We start from the raw sequence: 21,739 nt of genomic DNA, 5'->3' as shown, positions 1-21,739 counted from the left end.
TTCCCCTGCTGGTACGCCCGCCCTTTCCCTTGGGCCTGGAAAACCTCGAATGAATTTCATGACACTGAGAAATACGCTTCACAAGGCAACGTTTTTGGTCTGTTTTGTTCATTGCTATATCCCTGATGCCTAGCTAGTCCTAGGAAAAGGCAAAGATTCTATAGATGAAGAGCCTTAGGTTCAGAAAGCACATGACTACTAAACAGAGAGAACTTCTAGCTCCAAGTTCAGTGTTTAGTGCTGCTTTCTGGAGCACAGATGAGACTTTCACCAGGATAAATTATCTGAGAAAGGACAAGGTCTCCAGAGGACTCTTGCCAGGCCTATGGATCACAGTCATCAAGAAGCACAAACACTCTGGCAGGAAAGAGGACAGGCACAAATGGAAATCAATATACCCTGTTCTAACACTTCAGCCCCTTGTTTGGGTCAAAGACTCTTGGCAACATCCAGTAACTCTATTCCACAGGCCTCCGCCATCTCCTGCTCCCCTTCTGATCTGGGCTTTCCTATCCCTCCTGCATTGCGCTGGGTAGGTGAGACAGAGCCAAGGGCTTTGATACATATTTCATAACACTCTTGTGGCAGAAGCAAAACAGAGCACAACACTAAGAAACCCTTATGTCTGGTTGGGATCTAGAATTTACAAAGCACTGTTTTTTTGTTTGTTTGTTTTTGTTTTTTGGAGACGGAGTCTCACTCTGTCGCCCAGGCTGGAGTGCAGTGGTGCAATCTTGGCTTACTGCAACCTCTGCCTCCCAGGTTCAAGCAATTCTCCTGTCTCAGCCTCCCGAGTGCTTTTTTTTTTTTTTTTTGAGACAGAGTTTCGCTCTCATAGCCCAGGCTGGAGTGCAATGGGGCAATCTCGGCTCACTGCAACCTCCACCTCCTGGGTTTAAGTGATTCTCCTGCCTCAGCCTCCTGAATAGCTCGGATTACAGGCGTCTGCCACAATGCTCGGCTAATTTTGTATTTTTTCTTCGTAGAGACGGGATTTCACCATGTTGGCCAGGCTGGTCTTGAACTCCTGACTTCAGGTAATCCGCCTGCCTCGGCCTCCCAAAGTGCTGGGATTACAGGCATAAGCCGCCACCCCTGGCCTACAAAGTACTTTTATATCTAGTGTCTCTTGATTGGGCCTTCGTATGAAAGGATCCAGAGGACCTATCCCTGAAAGACAGGTTCCCTAGTTAACAGAGTCCCAGAAGTCCTAAGCAGAACCAACAAGCTGCCCAAAGTGGGTAAGAGATATGGTTAGGAACCCATGACACACGTCCCAATATGCGGCCCTATGCCACAGCAAAGAGCAGACTGAGCTCATGGCACCAGCTAAACACCATCTGGGTAAGAGGCCCAAGATGAAGACAGAGGACTTCTGTTTTTAGTAAATGGGAGACTAGGTAAATTGTACCAACTCTTGCACTAGGAGCCAAAACATTTGAAAAGCATCAAAGAGCTAACAAGATACTAAAGAATTACTAGGCTAACATCCCAGAGAGGACACGAATCCAGACAGGTGAGCCCAGCATTTGGGCCACTTGGGCCTGGAGACAACTGCCCATTTAGCAGAGGCGATGGAGAGAATGGGTTGTGTTTCTGAAAGTTTTGTAGAGCTGGGCAGGGGAAGCTGGAGTATGGGGCCTACCAAAGGTGGGATACTGGTAAACCACTGCCTGTTTTGAGGTGTGACCTGAGAGGATTATACCCTAGGGTTAAGGATAAACCAGAAGCAAACCAGCCCTTGCACAGTCTGACGGGTCTGTGGCTTGGTTTCAGTGGCTTAGAAAATCTCCAACCTTGAATCTGGATTACTGTGACCCCAGAATTCTAGTGCTCCTGGGTACCTGATAGAAGCAAATAAAATTCCTCTCTGGAGGGAGGAATCGTCCTAGGCTTCAAAATATTTTAATAAACAGGTTTTCAAATACAATGTCTACCACAAAGTAAAAAATGAGGCACATGTGAACACACATCAGGGAGAACCAGCAGAAATTAGTGACAGAAACACACAGGGATTCCAGTTATTGGAATGATCACAGATTGAACACAGGCAAAATGTTCAAGAAAACTCCTCCGATCATTGGTAAGTCTGGCTATTTGAAATCTTCACTCTCTAATCCATCCCCATTCTATAACCCCCATCCTCAATCTGCCTTACCCACTGTCCCCAGAGTTGTCTTTACACAAAACAAATCTGACCATCCTTCAGCTCTGTGCTTAAATGGCATTCAAGGCTTTTGGAATCTGTCCTAAATTGCCCTTTTCAGCCTCGTCATACACTCGTCATATAGACTACTTTCCTGAGTATTCTACCTTTGCCTTTAATGTCCTTGTCTCCTATTTTATCCTGAAAAATGCCTCCTTATCCTTCAAAGTCCAATTTAAACCTCCTCTCTTTGAAGCCTTTCTGAAATATATATATGTGTGTATATATACGTGTATATATAATGTATATATATATGTGTGTGTATCTATCTATCTATCTATATATATATTTTTTTTTTTTGAGACGGAGTCTTGCTCTGTCGCCCAGACTGAAGTGCAGTGGTGCGATCTTGGCTCACTGCAACCTTCGTCCCAAGTTCAAGCAATTCTCCTACCTCAGCCTCCCGAGTAGCTGGGATTTCAGGTGCCCGCCACCATGCTCAGCTAATTTTTGCATTTTTAGTAGAGACGGAGTTTTATCACGTTGGCCAGGCTGGTCTCGAACTCCTGACATCAGGTGATCCACCTGCCTTGGCCTCCCAAAGTGCTGGGATTACAGGCATGAGCCACTGCGCCCAGCCCCTTTCTGAAATCTTTTTTTTTTTTTTTTTGAGACAGAGTCTCACTCTGTCGCCCAGGCTGGAGTGCAGTGGTGTGATCTCGGCTTACTGCAAGCTCCGCCTCCTGGGTTCCCACCATTCTCCTGCCTCAGCCTCCAGATTAGCTGGGACTACAGGCGCCCGCCACCAGGCCCAGCTAATTTTTTGTATTTTTAGTAGAGACGGGGTTTCACCATGTTAACCAGGATGGTCTCGATCTCCTGACCTCGTGATCTGCCCGCCTTGGCCTCCCAAAGTGCTGGGATTACAGGTGTGAGCCACGGCGCCCTGCCCTGAAATCTTAACTCCAACTCTCATAGCTTTCTACACACTGACACACTATTCTAATTATTTGTACTGACACACTATTATAATACTGACACACTGTTATAATTGCTTGTTTATGTCTGTTTCTCAAGCAGACTACTAACTTGTTGAGGTTTGGATCTATTTTATTCATTTAGTATTCCTAGCATCTAGCGTAGCGCCTGGCTCAGAGTAAGTGCTTAATAAACATTATTTTAATTTTTAGAGGCAGGGTCTCAGCTGTGTTGCCCAGGCTGGAGTGCAGCGGCTATTCACAGGCTTAATCCCATTAATGATCACCACGGGAGTTTTGACCTTTTCTGCTTCTGAACTGGGCTGGTTCCCCCCTCCTTAGGCAACCTGGTGGTCTCATGCTCCCAGGGGGACACGATATTGTTACCAAACTTAGTGTGGACACCTGATCATCATAGTGCACTATAGCCCAGAACTCCTGGACTCAAGTGATCCTCCTGCCTCAGGATCCAGAGTAGCTGGGACTATATGTGTGTGCCATGCTGCCCAGCTTACTAAACATTTATGAAAGAATGAAAGTGTATATATTTGTTTGAGAAAGAGATTCACTCTGTCGCCCAGGCTGGAGTGCAGTGGCGCGATCTTGGCTCACTGCAGCCTCCCCACCCCAGGTTCAAGTGATTCTCCTGCCTCAGCCTCTTGAGTAGTAGCGATTACAGGTGCCCGTCACCATGCCCGGCTACTATATATTTTTTTTTTCTTTTTTTTTTTTAGTAGAGATGGGCTTTCCCCATGTTGACCAGGCTAGTCTCAAACTCCCGACTCAGGTGATCCCCCTGTGTCATCCCAAAGTGCTGGGATTACAGGTGTGAGCCACAATGCCTGGCCTGAAAGAGTTTTTTTGTTGTTGTTGTTGTTGAGACAGAGTCTCCCTCTGTCGCCAGGCTGGAGTGCAGTGGCGCCATCTCGGCTCACTGCAACCTCTGCTTCCCGGGTTCAAGTGATTCTCCTGCCTCAGTCTCCCGAGTAGCTGGGACTACAGGCATGCGCCACCATGCCCAGCTAATTTTTGTATTTTTAGTAGAGACAGGATTTCACCATGTTGGCCAGGATGGTCTCAATCTCTTGACCTTGTGATCCACCCGCCTCGGCCTCCCAAAGTGCTGGGATTATAGGCGTGAGCCACTGCGCCCAGCCAGAGTATTCTTAATAATAGGTGATACAGACTGTTACAGGCTGAATTGTGTTCCCCCAAAATCCATATGTTGAAGCCCAATTTCCATTGTGACTGTATTTGAAGATAGGGCTTTTAATGGGCTAAGATTAAAAAAGTGATAAAGGAGGGGCCCTAAACCAATAGGATTGGTGTCCTTGTAAGAACAGGAACCGACATCAAAGATCTTTCTCTTTCCACATGCATACAGAGAAAAAGCCATGTGAGGACGCAATGAGAAGCCAGCTGTTTGCAAGCCAGGAAGAGAGGCTTCATAAGAAACCAACCCTATTGGGTTGATCTTGCACTTCCAGCCTCCAGAACCATAAGAAAATAAATTTGTGCTGTTTAAGCCACTCAGTCTGTGGTATTTTGTTGTGATAGCCTAAGCAGACAAACACACAGAACATTTCTGATATTTCAAACATGTTTAAATATACATCTTTGCCAGCCTGGCCAACATGGTGAAACCCTGTCTCTTCTAAAAATACAAAAATTAGCCAGGCATGGTGGCACACACCTGTCGTCCCAGCTACTTGGGAGGCTGAAGCAGTGAGAATCACTTGAACCTGGGAGGTGGAGGTTGCATTGAGCCGAGATCGCACCACTGCACTCCAGCTTGGGCAACAGAGTGAGACTCTTGTCTCAAAAAATAAATAAATAAATAAATATACATCTTTGGCCAGGTGCGGTGGTTCACACTTGTAATTCCAGCACTTTGGGAGGCTGAGGTGAAAGATTGCTTGAGCCCAGGAGTTTGAGACTAGCCTGGGCAACATAGTGAGACCCTGCCTTTCCAAAAAAATTTATAAATTAGCCAGGTGTGGTGGCTTGCACCTGTAGTCCCAGATACTCAGAATGCTGAGGTGGGAGGATCACTTGAGCTGGGGAGGTCAAGGCTGCAGTGAGCCTTGCACTCCAGCCTGGGTGACAGAGTGAGATTCCACCTCAAAATAAATAAATAAATAAACAAACATCTTCAATGAAGGTTACTCAACTCAAACTTAAAGTGGACACAATGACTAAGAAAATGAATAACTTTTTAAAAAGTTTTATTTCAAGAACTTTGTTTTTTACTGGTATTTCAAAAAAAGGTGGGTCAAAGTACAAAAAAAAGTCAGTTGAATAACAGCACAGGTTTAGAAATCACAGCAGCAGAAGCAATGTACAGACAGCACAGACAAAACAACCCAATGTATGCAATTCTGTTCAGTTTCTTTGCTTATTTTAAGTATTTTTTTTGCCTCCTGTACAAAATACATAAAAGCATGCCATGAGATCAGAAAAAGAAAAGAGTTTAACAAATGGTTACAAGAAATAGACTCTGTACAAGAGGAGATAATGTTTCTTCCCCTACCCCCCACCCACTACCCCCGCTTCCTCTCTTCTTGCTCTGCTTTAGGTTAAATTATTCTGAAGACAGTTCACATCTAAGTCAGCCTGGTCACCTTTGCCACCCTCAAGTTTGGGCGACATGGAGTTCTGGATGTTAAATGACTCCTCCTCTTTCAGGCAGGACTTGAGAGCCTCCTGGATTTTGTGGGGAGCACTAGGATCATCCTGGAAGAGGGAAAAAGTTGGAGGGGGGGAGACAATGCATACAGCAATCAAATAATAATATCAGGTTTTTCTATCTGGTTGAAGGAAGCATCACTGAAACAAGGAAAAAGCTCCAAGACTTGAATGAACTAAAAGGAACCAAAGTAACTCATTAGCAGCAACTTTTTTGGAAAGTCATCCTTACAAGCAATGGCCAGGCAGAGAGGAAAACTTGACTCAGTTTACAAATAACTTTAATTTGGGCCATGTCCAAGGTTTTCTCTTGGACAGAGATTGGGGAGAAAGAGTCCCTTGGCCCAGGTGCCTCTATAGCCTCATGTGTTGATGAGCTCTGTGGGGCCTGCTGAGCCCAGCCTTCCTCTGGCCTTCCATCCTGTTGAGTTTTGCTTTCACAAAGATGTCTTGGTCAGGGAACATGTCTCATCAGTGTATACAGTGGGATAGTGCATAGGACTGGTAAAGTGCAGAATTGCTCCTGGCTATGCTAGGGGCCTCTCTCCCCACAGTAAGAGCATCTCCTCTGACTAGAGGTCAAAGATGTGTCAGCCTCTCATTGTCACAAGTGAACCTGCTAAAAGATGCTAGCTAAAAAGGTATGTCCTCAATCCAAGCCCGAATGAGCCTGGCTGCCTCAATGGCTTGCCACACTCTGCATCACATGATATTCGCACTGCTGATTCTAATGTAATAATCCATGTATATTGTCTGTGACAAGGCAGCCCTGTGACAAGCTCCCTCTGACAAACTCCTGAACCTGAGCTGAATTTGCATTTTATGTATTTATGTATTTATTTATGTATTTATTTATTTATTTTTGAGACAGAGTCTCGCTCTGTCGCCCAGGCCAGAGTACAGTAGTGTGATTTCGGCTCACTGCAATCTTGAACCTCTTGGGTTCAAGGGATTCTCGTGCCTCAGTCTCCCCAGAACCTGGGATTATAGGCGCTCGTGACCATGCCCAGCTAACTTGTATTTTCAGTAGAGATAGGGTTTCACCATGTTGGCCAGGCTGGTCTCGAACTCCTGGCCTCAAGGGATCCACCCACCTCAGCCTCCCAAAGTGCTGGGATTACAGGTGTGAGCCACCATGCCAGCCTGAATTTGCCTTTTAAAGGTTCTTAGGAAGCTCACACTAGCACATAGTCCTCCAGGTCTACATTCTGCACGTTCAGAGAACTTCTGCAGCAACTCTTGCTTTACTCATTTCCTTTAGGACCACCTAAGGGGAATATACCCAGTGCAATTCAGTGGGCCTTAGTTCTTCCTCTGGTGCCCCAAATAGCTGTTGTAAGTGCTTGGAACTCTGCTGATGGAAGAGGGTGGGTAACCATTAAGGCAGATTCACGGATGGCAAGAAGGTAGAAAGTGTCCTAATCTGACCAGCTAGCTAAGGCCATTCTTGCTTTAATCACTACCAAAATTCAAGATTACCATCATGCTTAAGGACCAGAGTGTTCTCCATAGAAGTCTGGTGAGCCCTCGTCTGCGCTGCCTGCTACTGACTTTGACCCATAACAGCACTAGGTTATGGAAGTGATGAGTTGGAAAGAAAGTAGGGAGAGACCCCGGGCTTTCCATGGTGCTTGTACACACAGGACACCGGGGCGTCCATGAGTTCTGTGCATATGGAAATCACTGCCAGCTGTCCACTGCCCACAGCCTCACTCGGTGCTTCTCCAGAGGCCCAGATTAAGGAGGACAATTTAGTAGAGTTTCAAAGACTTCATACATGATTTATAGACAGGGGAACACATGTTTCTTGTTCCAATGAGACAAGAACAAGAAAATGAACTTCATAGAGTACTGAGGCAGATGTCAGGCAAGGCAGCTGCACACAGCACGTGTGGCCAGTTGAGTGGTCGATCACTGCTTAGAATCACAAAACACCGTGCAGTGACATAAATGTCCATCTCCTGAGACAGAAAGATCTCCATCATACACTGATTGAAAAAAAGTAAGGGGTAGAACATATGTATAGCAAAATCTCATTTATGTTTTAAAAATATAGATATAGGTGTGTGTTTGTGTGTGTGTGTATATATGTATATACACACACGTGTGTACATATGTATATACACACACGTGTGTACTTTACGGAGAGGGAGGTGGGGGTGAAGTAGAGCTGCACTTTTTTATTTCGTGTACTTCTGTACTGTTGGGGGAAATCATGGGCATGAAAGCTTGAGAGCTGAGCTATAAGTATCCTAGGTAGGATGGACTTTGAATCACACTAAAATCTAGAACAGGACGAGAGGACCTATACTCACCTCTCCTCTTACAAGGATACAACTTGCTTTTATGTCTTTCAAGATAACCTCCCACCCTCAACTCCTTCATCACATATTCTTTGGGGGCATATAGGGGTACAGAAACATTCTCATGATGTGAAGAAAAGTGGACCAAGTGACTCCTCACAGACCCGGGTCTCAGAGCTCTGACGCCATGAAGGTGGGCTCCCAGATTAAACCTGACCCCTTGAGGGCTCATGGGGTCCAGATTAGAAAACTGCCTTCTGAATCCCAGCACTTTGGGAGGCCGAGGCGGGCGGATCACGAGGTCAGGAGATCAAGACCACGGTGAAACCCCGTCTCTACTAAAAATACAAAAAAATTAGCCGGGCGTAGTGGCGGGCGCCTGTAGTCCCAGCTACTCGGAGAGGCTGAGGCAGGAGAATGGCGTGAACCCGGGAGGCGGAGCTTGCAGTGAGCCGAGATTGCGCCACTGCACTCCAGCCTGGGCGACAGAGCGAGACTCCGTCTCAAAAAAAAAAGAAAAGAAAACTGCCTTCTGAGCCAAGGGATGGAAGAAGCATATCCCAAAAGCAAGAGATATGCAAACAGTGCTATTTAGACAAGCTGAATACCTCCAACAAACACAACATGCAAAGGAATGTCTACACCAAGATGGGGCTCTCCTAACCCAGGTGTTTACTCCAGAACTTGATCCTATTAAGCCAAGGGTAGCTGAATTCCACTGCAGGTCCAACTGCCTTTGACTTAACAGAAGTACCTCACCACAAGGGAGCTGGATCAACATCTGGCATAAGTTCCTAGGAACCACCGTGGACTCACTGCTCCCAGCGTTTAACCCCAGCAATATGGGCACCCTTCAACCCAGGGGTCATGTGGGTTCAGGCCTGGCCAGAGGCAAACATCTATTGGAAGAGGGTGGGCAGTCAGTGCTTTCACAAATACATGCAAGAGGAGAGTCTGGAAAGTAAGAAAGAGTTAAATAGGAAAAAAAAAAAAAAAGCACAGGAACATCAATGGAGAAATCCTAGGAATAAACTGAAATCCCGGAAGGTCTGTCAAATCTTAGCACAACCCAAGTTACCCACATGGTCTCCACAGCACTGTTGTGGGGACCATCAGGGCAGCCCAGTGTTGGGGCAGCTGCCCTGGGTTTCTGGTGGCTTCATTCACGCAGTGCTTCTGGAGCACGGGCAGCTTCCTACGTTCTCCATGCCTCCTGACACACCCTTCAAGGCTGGTTGCTCAGCCACGCAAGACACTCACACAGACTCAGCCTAAGGCCCACCAGCTACAGAGCCACACATCAGCCTGAGGGCAGAGAGGAGCAGAGGAGGGAAAGAGGTGCCACTGGCACAGATACCAGCCACTGACCCTTCCCCGTCACAGTCCCAAAGCCCCAGACTTTTTTGTTTGCAATCTTTTCAGAGTGTGGCTGGTAGAGGTAATTGCAACAGTGTAGGAAAATGACCTGCTCAATCTATTTTACGTATGTAAAAGAAATAATACCTCGATGAAAATAAATAAAACTCTCCAAAATTTTAGAGAAAACCAATACTAGCAAGGAGTTTGGGGGTGGGGAGAAACCACGAGGCAGGCTGGACTCTGGTGCCCCCTCGTCTCTCCTCCCGGCTCATCTGGAGGATTTCTCACTCTCCCCGGCTGGCACCCCTTGCAGGCAGTCAGTGTGGCGGCTGCAGCAGTGAGCAGGGCTTCACTTCACAAACAAGTGGCAACCGTGTTTATCGGCAATGCCCACAAGATCTTGAATATGACTAAGTTTGACCTTGGAGTGAGGTGGAGAGAATTAGAGATGAAGGTAGAAAATCCACCAGTATATTCCCTGCTGGATAGGAGAGTCACCCCTCACATCCACAGTGCTTTCAGAGAGGAGAGGATGATGTCCCCTTGGGCACAAGCTGACGGAAGGACACCAGCCTCAATCTCCTTGAAGTCTGGGTATTTGGTTAAAATAAAAAAGGCACCAGCCTCAAGATCCAAGAGGAGCCAGGAGAGAACCAGAGCCAGATCTTGCTGCTTCCTAAGGGATGGCTTGAGTGCTGCCCTGGCCACCCCATCACCCTGTCTCAGGCAGAGCCCACCATGGCTGACCACCCTCACCCACCCCGTGGCTGACCCCCAAGCCCCATGCTAGACCACCACTGCCTGTGGCCAACCACCCACTGTGGCCGACCACCACCCTCCCATGGCTGACCACCCCCTGCTCTGCTGTTTTCAAGGCTTGCCATCTTCTGAACTAAGGGTCAGTGGCAGCGTTCAGGTACAAAAGCCTCACTTTCCACAAAGCTGGATCAGCCAAGAACAAGAAACCTTCGCACTGGCTGTGTAGCCAAGCCCTCCAAGAGGAGCTCTTTCTTTTCCCCCTCTGGGAAAAGGAAAGGTGTCTGAAGCTGTGGTATCCGAAACACAAGGGTCAGACACTTTCCTAAGGACGCTTGCACTCTGTCAAGCAGAGTGGGGGGACTCTGTCCAACCGTGGACAGTGAACATGCTGACTACAGGAGCTCCCGTCCTGGCAGACCTGCTGCCATCTGCAGGATGGCAGATCGGCCAGTGGAACTGAGAGCCCCGTAGCCCACCATCACTCACTAGTATTCAGCAAGTGGTGACTGTGTGCATGTTACTGCAGAGGGCGGGATAATGTGCTCACTGAGACTCTGTCCTGCCCTCAGGGTGCCTACATCTCTGTGGGTTGATGAACGTGGTGACCAATCTTAGAGTTTATAAGACATAGTGTTTCCTTGGTTATAATGTTCATCTTGACCTTACTTGTTGTATCTTGGTACATACCAAGTGAAATAATCTGTTCTTTTTCTACCCTTTACATCAAAGACTTTAAAAAATTGTCCTAAGTTTACCTCTTTCATTTCATATTTAAATTCACCCATTTACTTCTCCTCTACCAGGCCAAGATTTCCTGTTCTGGGGTTTTGTGAATGAGGACACACATTTACTCTTATTCTCTCTTCCCCGTTCTGGGGCTGCAATTTCCCCATCTATAAAAGGAAGAAGGCCAGGCATGGTAGCTCACACCTGTAATCCCAACACTTTGGGAGGCTACGGCAGGAAGATCACTTGAGCCCAGGAGTTTGAGAACAGCCTGGGCAACATGGCAAAACCTCAACTTTACAAAAGTTAAAATAATTAGCCAGGTGTGGTGGCACATGCCTGTAGTCCTAGCAACTCAGGAGGCTGAGGCAGGGGTATCGCTTGAGCCCAGAAGTCTAGGTCTACACTGTGTAATGTGGTAGCATTAATTACCTTTTAAGAGCTCTACAGCTGCAAGTGGCTAGTGGCTATTGTGGTAGACAGAGAAGATATAGAACACTTCCATTTCACAGAAAGTTCCACTGGACAATATTGGTCTAGATTGCTGAGGCCCCTGTGAGGTCTGACACTCTATGGTCCATGATTTCTAAGACCTTCTTCTAAATTTCCTCTTAAAGTCCATTGCTTCAGTCTGAAGTCTCAGTTTAACTTGCTTATCTGTATAATAATCTGTGTAAAAATGCATTTATCTTGAAGTATGGAGCCTGCATTATATAGAGAATTCTAGGATTTGGATGTGTCATGATTTGAGATTGGGATGGTTTCTGCCTTGTTTTTGAAATTCTCTCTAGTATTTTACTGGTTAGTCTAATCCAGGCAATACACTAGGCCAGGGTCTTCAGAAAATGGTCTATTGGGATCTTTTATTGGATTTCAACTGATATTTATAAGCCCATACTCCTAAGAACAGGATTACTCCTGGACTTAAGGCTCTGCCAGTGTTTTGTTTTCAGGCCTTGGCCTTAACCAGCTGTGTATAACCCTGCCAGTTCTTAGGATCCTCAAATAGCAGCAAGGACACAGAAGTCTTTCCACCCATCCCAAAGAGCAACCACCATTTGCTTAACTGACCATCATGAAATTCCCTAGCAGTGAAAGCAGAGCCTTTCTCCTTGATATAGAAAATAAGACAATAATCAGACTTCTAAAGCGTAGATGAAGCTAAAAATCATGAGTAATCCTAGAAAAAGATCTTCTCAGCCAGGCAGGTGGCTCACGCCTATAATCCTAGCACTTTAGGAGCCTGAGGCAGGAAGACCACTTGAGGCCAGGAGTTCGAGACCAGCCTGGGCAACACAGTGAGACCTCATCTCTACAAAAAATTTAAAAAAGGGCCGGGCGCGGTGGCTCACGCTTGTAATCCCAGCACTTTGGGAGGCTGAGGCGGGCGGATCACGAGGTTAGGAGATCGAGACCACGGTGAAACCCTGTCTCTACTAAAAATACAAAAAAATTAGCCGGGCGTGGTGGCGGGCGCCTGTAGTCCCAGCTACTCGGAGAGGCTGAGGCAGGAGAATGGCGTGAACCCGGGAGGCGGAGATTGCAGTGAGCCGAGATTGCGCCACTGCACTCTAGCCTGGGCGACAGAGCGAGACTCCGTCTCAAAAAAAAAAAAAAAAAAAAAAAAAAAAAATTTAAAAAAGAAAAAGACCTTTTGTATCAAAAATTCTGCTTGTCAAATAAGTGATACACCATCAAGTGCTTATTCCCACCTTTGCTGCCCAACCCAGTTGCCCTAGGCTGACCTCCAGAGCTCTCTGGGGATTTCATACTCTGAAATAGACATCAGACATGGGCCGGGGGCCAAAGCATGCATAAGAGGAGAGATGTGAAGAAAACAAGTTACCTGACAGATAACGTTATCATAGTGAGCCAAGGCACGGGCATGGGGGGAGGAGGTACGGGGAGTGTTGCAAAGTTTCCTTACATTTGGGTGAGAGCCCTCGGCAATGGTGGAGAGGGAGAAGTTATCATTGTGGAGCTCAGATGGGGTCCGGAATTTGCTGGTTAGGAGAGAAGAGTGAAGGAAAAATGTAAGTGAAATAATCACAGCAAAACATGACAATGTCTCAGCTTCTGGATCAAATACTGTATTTCAGCTGGGCATGGTGGCCCATGCCTGTAATCCTAGCACTTTGGGAGGCTATGGCAGGCAGATCACTCGAGGTCAGGAGGTTCAGATTAGCTTGGCCAACATGGTGAAACCCCATCTCTACTAAAAATACAAAAATTAGCTGGGCATGGTGGCAGGCACCTGTAATCCCAGCTACTTGGGAGGCTGAGGCAGGAGAATTGTTTGAACCCGGGAGGCGGAGGTTGCAGGGAGCCAAGATCGTGCCACTGTACTCCAGCCTGGCCGACAGAGCGAGACTCTGTCTCAAAAAAAAAAAAAAAATTACAAAAACAAACAAACAAACAAACAAAAATACTGTATTTCTTTCTTTATTAAAAAAATTATTTTAAATTTTATTGATAAGTGCAGAACTGTACCTGGTGCTGGTTATCGGTTTTTAAAGGCTTTTCTTTTCTTTTTTTTTTTTTGAGACAGGGTCTCACTCTGTTGCCCAGGCTTGAGTGCAGTGGCACAATCACAGCTCACTGCAGCCTTGACCTCCTGGGCTCAAGTGATCTTTTCACCTCAGCCTCCCAAATAGCTGGGACTACAGGTGCATGCCACCATGCCCAGGTAATTTTTGTATTTTTTGTAGAGATGGGGTTTGACCATGTTGCCCAGGCTGATCTTGAACTCCTGAGCTCAAGCAATCTGCCTGTCTCAGCCTCCCCAAAGTGTTAGGATTACAGGTGTGAGCCACTGCGCCCAGCCAAATACTGTATTTCATCAAATGCCATGGATTATCTTTTTTTTTTTAAATTTTACTTTAAGTTCTGGGATGTAAGTGCAGAACATGTCGGTGTGTTATACAGGTTTATGTGTGTCATGGTAGTTGGCTGCACCTATCAACCCCTCATCTAGGTTTTAAGCCCCACATGCATTATCTATTTGTCCTAATGCTCTCCCTTCCCTCTCCCAGATTATCTTAAAGCAATATTTTTTTTTTTTGGTAAAGATGAGGTCTTGCTATGTTGGTCAGGCTGGACTCGAACCCTTGGGCTCAGGTGGTATTCCTGCTTTGGCCTCCCAAAGTCTTGGGATTACAGGCATGAGTCACAGCATCCAGCCAAATGCCATGGATTGTAATAAGATGCACCATTATTTGATGTACCATTAAGAAAAAATAAAAACACTTCCACCACTTAAACCATCATCCAATACTTTCTTATCACCTAGAGCTTTTTTTTTTTTTTTTTTTTTTTTGAGACAGAGGACAGAGTCTTGCTCTGTTGCCCAGGCTGGAGTGTAGTGGCACAATCTCGGCTCACTGCAACCTCCATCTCCTGGGTTCAGGCATTATCTGGCTCAGCCTCCCGAGTAGCTGGGTTTACAGGTGCCTGCCACCACGCCCAGCTATTTTTTGTATTTTTAGTAGAGACAGGGTTTCACCATCTTGGCCAGGCTGGTCTTGAACTCCTGACCTCGTGATCCACCCATCGTGATCCACCTGCCTTGGCCTCCCAAAGTGCTGGGATTACAGGCGTGAGCCACCGCGCCCAACCAAGCTTTTCTTTCATACTTGAAGTAGTTCATTTAGACTTTAGATAAGGGACTGACAACAATATGAACAGCTAGGAACCCATTTGTGCATGCCAGGAAATTACAACTACATCATAACTACCATGTGGCCAACAGTGATCATAAGATGCCAGTGGCTGGGCAAGGTGGTGCATGCCTGTAGTCACAGTTATTTGGGAGGCTGAGGTGGAAGGATCACTTGAGCCCAGGAGTTCAAAGCCACCCTGGGTAACATAGTGAGACCCTGTCTCAATTAAATAAAAAAAAAAAAAAGATGCCAGTGATTGTAAGACACAATCCAATTTCAGAGATGTTAATATGTGGGGGAAAAAAGGTATGTTTTAGAATAAATAAATTATGGCAGTATCTGCAGTGCACCAGGCACATGTCACACCATCAAAGCAGTAACCAGGCTTGGGAAAGAAAGAAGGCATGTGGAGAAACAAGAGGGCCATGCTCTGTGAAAAACACAGGGCTGGCTAGAGGAGGAGGGCCTAGAATAGGGTCCTGCATCTGGCCTCAGCTCTTGCTTCTCCACTGCCCTGGCTGTTGTTCCTTTCTCTCCCCCATCCTCATCAGCAGCTGCCGTGATTGAAGCAGTCCCATCTCCTGCCCCCTGGATACCCCTGCTCACCCACCCCCTTGGTGTAGGCATGAGGAGCCAGGGGTCCAGGACCATGTCTTTCTGGAGTGATCACGTGTGTAGATGCAGCCCGCCTCAGTGCACAGGCACAATGGAGAGGCCCTACCAGCCCCGCGGCGGTTAGCTGAAAGGCTGCAGAGAGCTGCTGGCATCTGTACATTGCGTGAGTCTACCCAGCAAAGGAGCAACAGATGGTGTTTTGTCCTTTTCCCAGGACCCAGGGAAAGTCCTTCAGTCACATTCTCTAGAGGGACTCTCAGGTCAAGGGGAGGGGGATTAATGGGGCAACAGGTTGAAAGGGAAGTGGGGGCAGTTCTGCATAAATTGTCTCTGGGGTCCCAAGGAAGCTGAACTCCAATCTCCCTTTTGTGACTCCTGTGACACTTCCAAAAGGTTTTCTAACTTTGCTTAGTAATAGGAGTAATTTTCTCACAGCATATAAAGTCACATCCGAGTGTTCAAGGCATGGGCTTAAAGGCAAAAACATGTTGATTCTCACATGCACACAACAGTCACTGCTTTGCTAAGGGAAGAGCTGAAATAAGATTCTACACCCCATATGGCCCTTAAAATCCACCGTAGAGGAAGTTATCCCTAGTTCTCCCCACATATTCTACTCAGGAGAGGTAAAGAGGATTTCCTTAAGTTCCTTGCACTTCTGATTGGACACAGGCTTGACTAGCTTTCAAAAAGCAATGCAGTGTGGTGCTACATAAACCCTTTCTCCTCAGTGTTCACCGAGGAGGAGCTGGTTTTGGGTGACAGATGTGAAGGAGATGGAGTTCCTCCATGCAGAATCGTGAATGAAATCTCGCACCGGCTGCTGGCTGTCACGGTCCAGGGAAGAAGGGGTCTATCAGGCAGGTGGGCAGACTGAGTAACTTACCTGGGGACTAGAGGAGGAGTAGCTACATGCTGGCTGCCTTTTTCAAAGCAGGCTCTCAGATGCCTAGGGCAGGGTTTTGGGAAAGCTGCTGGACAGTGGCAGTGTGCCACAGGGGCTTCACCTATGCTGCAGCTCCAGCACATTTTATATAGGAACAGATGAGCCTGGGTGAATCTTTAGCACAGACAAAACAGCTGGGAATGGAGCACAGGTGCCAGAAACCCTCACGACAAAGTCCCTGGATCAGTTGGAGGGGTGCAGCAGGGTTGGGGGGCCTCCCACACCCTGACCTGGGTGGATGGGTGAGTGACACAGACTCACTTGGTCCTACGCAGCTTGGTATTCTCCGTCTTGAGCAGGTAGAGCTTCTTGGCAAAGAACACCGTCATCATGAAGAGCAGGAGCAGGACGAGAGCGGCTGAGCCCACGGCCACACACATCACCTGGAAGTCGGTGATGATGGACTCGCAGCGCATCCCCTTGTGCCAGATGTAGTCCTGCGTGTTGCACCTGCAGCAGCGACATTGAGAAACCGTGGCGATGGAGCAGGCAGCCACGGCCACAGTAAGGGCCTGGGCCCTGACCCCAACACCTATCTCCACAGCCTCTTCCTAAGGCCATCTAGAGGAACTGTAATGCTCCGAATCTGCACAGACCTCAGAGCTGGTGTGATCGCCCCTGCCTTTACAACCATTCTGTGAAGTGGGCCAGGGAGCTCTGAGGTCTGTGATATAAATGAGGTAACCGAGGTGTAGAGAAACTGAGTGAACTGGTCAAAGTTCTCTGACTGCTAAGTGACCGAAGAGGGAAGGGAATCCTGGTCTTCTGCTGTGCAGCCTCAATGAAGACACCAACAGGATCCTCTCACGCCTCTCCCTGCCCTGGGCTCTGGGTGAAAGAAAGATGAAAAGCAAGAGGAATAAGAGCTACAGCTACAAAGTCCCAGGACCTGCCCTGCACATGCAAACCTATCTTGCTGCTTTGCAGTCCCACCTAGTTCACGTGGCTGAGAAGACACCTAAAAATAAGGACGTGACAGACAAGGACAAACAGAAAGATGGATGTAGATTCTTCTATTTCTGCAGCCCCCCCAAGTTCTGCCTCTAAAGCTCCCTATCCTAGTACTATGAGAACTGTCATGCAAGCACAGTGAGAATCAACCCTCTGGGTGGGTTTTAGTCTTTTTGTTGAGTGACTTTCTCCTGCCCTTGGGGACATTCCCAGGCTCCAACTCTTCCAATGACATTGCTGTTTCCATGGGAACCAGGCTGCTTCAAAGCGGAAAGATGTGGAAGGATACAGAGGCAGGCAAAGGAGGGAGGACATGAACCTCAGGGTGAATAACAGACAAGAGAAAGGGGTCCAGAAATGGGGAAATTATGCACCAGAGAACTGGTTACTCCACATCTAGAATAGGGTGGGGAGACATGGCTAGCAAGAAATTATTTGTTTTCCAACTGAGCCTCTGCCGTCATGGGGAGGCTATCTGTTTGAGGTTGCCAGGGAATGCAGACCCCTGTAAGTGGGGCCTCTACCCTAGTGTTCTAGAGAAGTTCCACCACAGCTCTGCTCATTTCCCTGCAGTGGGTCAGGGTGACAGAGACAAAGGCACACTGCAGTCTGCAACCAATGGCTCAGCAGTCTCCTGTGAGTGGAATGCAAAAATAGTTTTCAAGCCGTGGCCAGGCCTGGGTGTACACAGCCAGGGGAGGAATCTGGTAGGGAGGCCTGAATGTGATCCTGGGATGGAAGCTAAGCCAGGGGAACTGGAGTGGACACGTGGAGAAGCCCTTGTGAGGCAGTGAGAGGCTGGTAGACCCATGCTAGCAGAGCCATGTAGCTTAGTGAGGAAGACAATCTTATTCTTCTACTTGGGAATTTTCTGAGAGTTCCAGGAGATTCTGGGGACTTTTACAGCTCTCTAGAGGCAGCAAGGGCTCCAAATTTCATACTATTATGGGGAGTTCACTTGGAAGGTGAAAATCCCAGGCCTCCAATAGGATGAAAGATGATGATTTTGCAGAGAGGTTGCACAGCCCCCAGGCTGAAATCATCACTATAGTCCCCCAAACTGAATTTTGAGGAGCAAAATCACAGGGTTTCCTCATATTTCTGGTAGCCCTTAACTGGCAAGTTAGTTTATTGCCACATTTTCTTTTTAAAAATAAAATTGCTACAATTTCTTAATCACAGTACCTCCTTCTGGCAATGGCTGGACCACTCCAAGAAATGTGTGGTCACGTCCTATGAGTGACCCTAATGTCATGACCATTTATAATAAAGAACTTCGGCCGGGCGTGGTAGCTCACGCCTGTAATCCCAGTACTTTGGGAGGCCGAGGCGGGCAGATCACGAGGTCAGGTGATCGAAACCATCCTGGCTAACACAGTGAAATCCCCTCTCTACTAAAAATACAAAAAATTATCTGGGCGTGGTGGCGGGCGCCTGTAGTCCCAGCTACTTGGGAGGCTGAGGCAGGAGAATGGCGTGAACCTGGGAGGTGGAGCTTATAGTGAGTCGAGATCGTGCCACTGAACTCCAGCCTGGGCGACAGAGCAAGACTCCGTCTCAAACAACAACAACAACAAAAAAAGAACTTCATAGAAAGAAACTGGAACTTAAGTTACAATGCCAAGGACAAAATACTCATTGCTTTCTACATGTTATTCTCTGATTACTATATCAAGACCTAAGGAACTTGAATTCTTCATATACTTGCAGAACGAACAAGAACAAGAAGGATGGACAATGACACTTGAAAAAGAGATACCTGGCCGGGCGTGGTGGCTCACGCCTGTAATCCCAGCACTTTGGGAGGCTGAGGTGGGCGGATCACTTGAGGTCAGGAGTTTGAGACCAGCCTGGCCAATATGGTGAAACCCCATCCCTACTAAAAATAAAAAGAGACACACAGATGACAGAAATGCTCCACCTAGGACTAATGGAGACAACCCTCAAAGGAGTCTGAGGGCTCTACTCCACTTCTACAGCCTGTAAAGGATGGAGACAAGCAAATCACCTGATCACCCCAACCGGGGATTCTTCCGAAATCAGGCTGCAAGCTCTCCAGCAAGTTAAATACCTCACTGTGAGGACAGTTCCTAAGAGTGAAGTGAGTAGAGTAATTACTGATGAGCTGCAGACAATGCCCTTAAGAAAACTAAACTCTGAGTCTTTAAAAGGATTATGGATTTGATATCCCAAGGTAGACAAACATCAAAGTAGAAAGAAAAAAGCCACCTCCCAAAGTCAAGAAACACCCGCACATCTGCAATTCGAAGACTCTCAGCTTGATTTTATCTGCGTGAGTGGCTACATTTTGGGGTCTGTTTCCAAGAAGATCCTCCCTTTTGAGTCTGCATGCCTACATCCCTTCCAGGGAACTGGCCCCTTCTCCCACTGTGCACAAGGCATGGAGCGGTGTTCAACAGCTGTCTTTATCCCACAGAGTAGGTTTATGGGCCTACCCCTCTCACCAGTACCACCAGAACTCTCCAGCAAACACCCCTCAACCCAGCCCTCTTTCCAAAACTCTTAAGTCCCTTCATTTTGCTTTTTTTTTTTTTTTTTTTTGAGACAGAGTTTCGCTCTTGCTGCCCAGGCTAGAGTGCAACGGCGCGATCTCGGCTCACTGCAACCTCCACCTCCCGGGTTCAAGCAATTCTGCCTCAGCCTCCCAAGTAGCTGGGATTACAGGCATGTGACACCACACCCGGCTAAATTTTTTATGTTTTTAGTAGAGACAGAGTTTCTCCATGTTGGTCAGGCTGGTCTCGAATTCCCAACCTCAGGTGATCTGCCTGCCTCGGCTTCCCAAAGTGTTGGGATTACAGGCGTGAGCCACCATGCCTGGCCTCATTTTGTCTTTGTAACTGAGGGTTTGGGTAAGGACACAATACACAGAGGAAAGACATACTCTTATTTCTCAGGAACCTCTCCTAGTGATAAGGTCACAGGAAGTGTATTTTACCAAGTAATTCTGTAGAAGAAGCCTGAGTGAACGTTTCTCCACCTGGGAATCCTGCAACTGTACAATCTCTTGCAAGTTGTGCCTGTCACGCTGCCCTCTGTTTTTTTTTGTTGTTGTTTTGTTTTGTTTTGTTTTGTTTTGTTTTTTTTGAGATGGAGTTTCACTCTGTTACCCAGGCTGGAGTGCAGTGGCACGATCTCTGCTCACTGCAACCTCCACCCTCCGGGTTCAAATGATTCTCCTTCTTCAGCCTCCTGAGTAGCTAGGACTACAGGCGCCTGCCGCCGCGCCCGGCTAAATTTTTGTATTTTTAGTAGAGATGGGGTTTCACTATCTTGGCCAGGCTGGTTTTGAACTCCTGACCTCGTGATCCACCCGCCTCGGCCTCCCAAAGTGCTGGGATTACAGGCGTGAGCCACCGCGCCCGGCTACGCTGCCCTCTGTTGAGTCGGCCTCACATACACTCTTCAGTGTCTCTATGCGCCTGCCTGCCATGCCCTTACCTGCAGAAGGCCCCTATGTTCTCCACCAGGTAGCACTGGCCGCCATTGTGACAGTAACTTGGGAAGAGGTCGCACACTGACCGGCAGGAGCCATTATGCCGCACAAAGCCACTGCGGCACTCAGTGCCATTTTCACTGGAGGCCAGGTCCCTGCCTGGCTCTCCTGGGCGGGGCCTGAGGGCGATGCTGCTGCCAGGGACCGACCCCAGAGTGTGCTGTGGAGGGACAGCATGCCACCGACTGGTGGGCTGGCCTGTCCCGGGCCCCAGACCAGGCTTCCCAGTGGGCACTAGAAGCTCATTTTCATCTTCTAGGTCTCCACCTCCTACTGCATCTTTGTCATCCTCCTCTTCCTCCTCCTCTTCATCCAAGTCATCATAAAAGGATGTGGTGGGGTAGAAATCAGATTCATCAAAGGGGGTGAAATCATCGTATAAGTCAAGCAGGCTCCAGGAAGGGGTCTCTCCCTCAGTATCAGGGTGGTTCTCTGAGGTTCCTGGTGACCCTGGGAAGCTCCCCAGGTCTGCGCCACGACCCTCACCATCCAATCCTTCGAAGTAGTCGATATCAATGATATCTGATGCTGGTTGGGGCTCCAGGGTGCCCTGAAATGGGTAAGTCGGCTCTGGCCCTTGAGGGTCGGGTGTGCTGCCCCCCAGGTTCAGCCAAACCTCCAAGGGGCTCTCCTTGGGGAGTTCAGAAGCTGGGCTCAGCTTGTCTCCAGGGGTGGGGGAGGGTGGCCCGCTTGCCTCTGTAGCCTCAGGAATGGCAGGGGGCATGATTGACTGCCCGAGGACCTCGTGGGGAGCCTGGAGCGTAGCTGGAAGTGCCTGGGCATCGCCGCTGCCCGCCTCTGCGGTCACTCCTCCCAGGCCTGGGCTGTCAGCCTCCAGCCAGGCGGTGCCGGTCACCGCAGCCGACGCCTGCAGCACCTCTTCTGGCCCGGCCAGCTCGCCGCCGGGCGCCATCCACGACGCCTCATCTTCCCCAGCCGCTGGTGGGCCGGCTTCTTCCCGCGTGTCGTTGGCACGCGGCTCCCACGCCGGGCTGCCCTTCACCAGCTCTTCGGCCTCAACCGCGCTGCCCGCCTCACGCGCTGCGGGCGGGAGGGCGAGGGGCGGGGCGTCAGGGCGGCGCGCTGGGGAGCCCTG

At 48.2% G+C, this 21,739-nt stretch overlaps 1 protein-coding gene across 2 annotated transcripts in view; it reads right to left on the bottom strand.

The window, feature by feature from the left end:
- Positions 1 to 5,330: 5,330 nt before the first annotated feature.
- CSPG5 (chondroitin sulfate proteoglycan 5) overlaps positions 5,331 to 21,739 on the bottom strand; it is a 17,105-nt gene continuing 696 nt past the window's right edge. The window contains exons 2-5 of one of the 2 annotated variants that reach the window (XM_032161737.2): positions 20,589 to 21,684; positions 16,437 to 16,625; positions 12,802 to 12,958; positions 5,331 to 5,856 (exon numbers count right to left, since the gene is read on the bottom strand). In XM_032161737.2, coding sequence (XP_032017628.1) covers positions 5,695 to 5,856; positions 12,802 to 12,958; positions 16,437 to 16,625; positions 20,589 to 21,684 — 1,604 coding nt within the window. In that variant the 3' untranslated portion in view covers positions 5,331 to 5,694. The remainder of the gene's footprint in view (positions 5,857 to 12,801; positions 12,959 to 16,436; positions 16,626 to 20,588; positions 21,685 to 21,739) is intronic. The other variant, XM_032161738.2, reaches the window with a different exon arrangement.

The sequence above is a fragment of the Hylobates moloch genome, unplaced genomic scaffold (assembly GCF_009828535.3).
Source record: "Hylobates moloch isolate HMO894 unplaced genomic scaffold, HMol_V3 SCAFFOLD_8, whole genome shotgun sequence".
Taxonomy (NCBI): domain Eukaryota; kingdom Metazoa; phylum Chordata; class Mammalia; order Primates; family Hylobatidae; genus Hylobates; species Hylobates moloch.
Note: the sequence above shows the minus strand (reverse complement) of the source record. Positions and strands in the feature narration are given on the sequence as shown.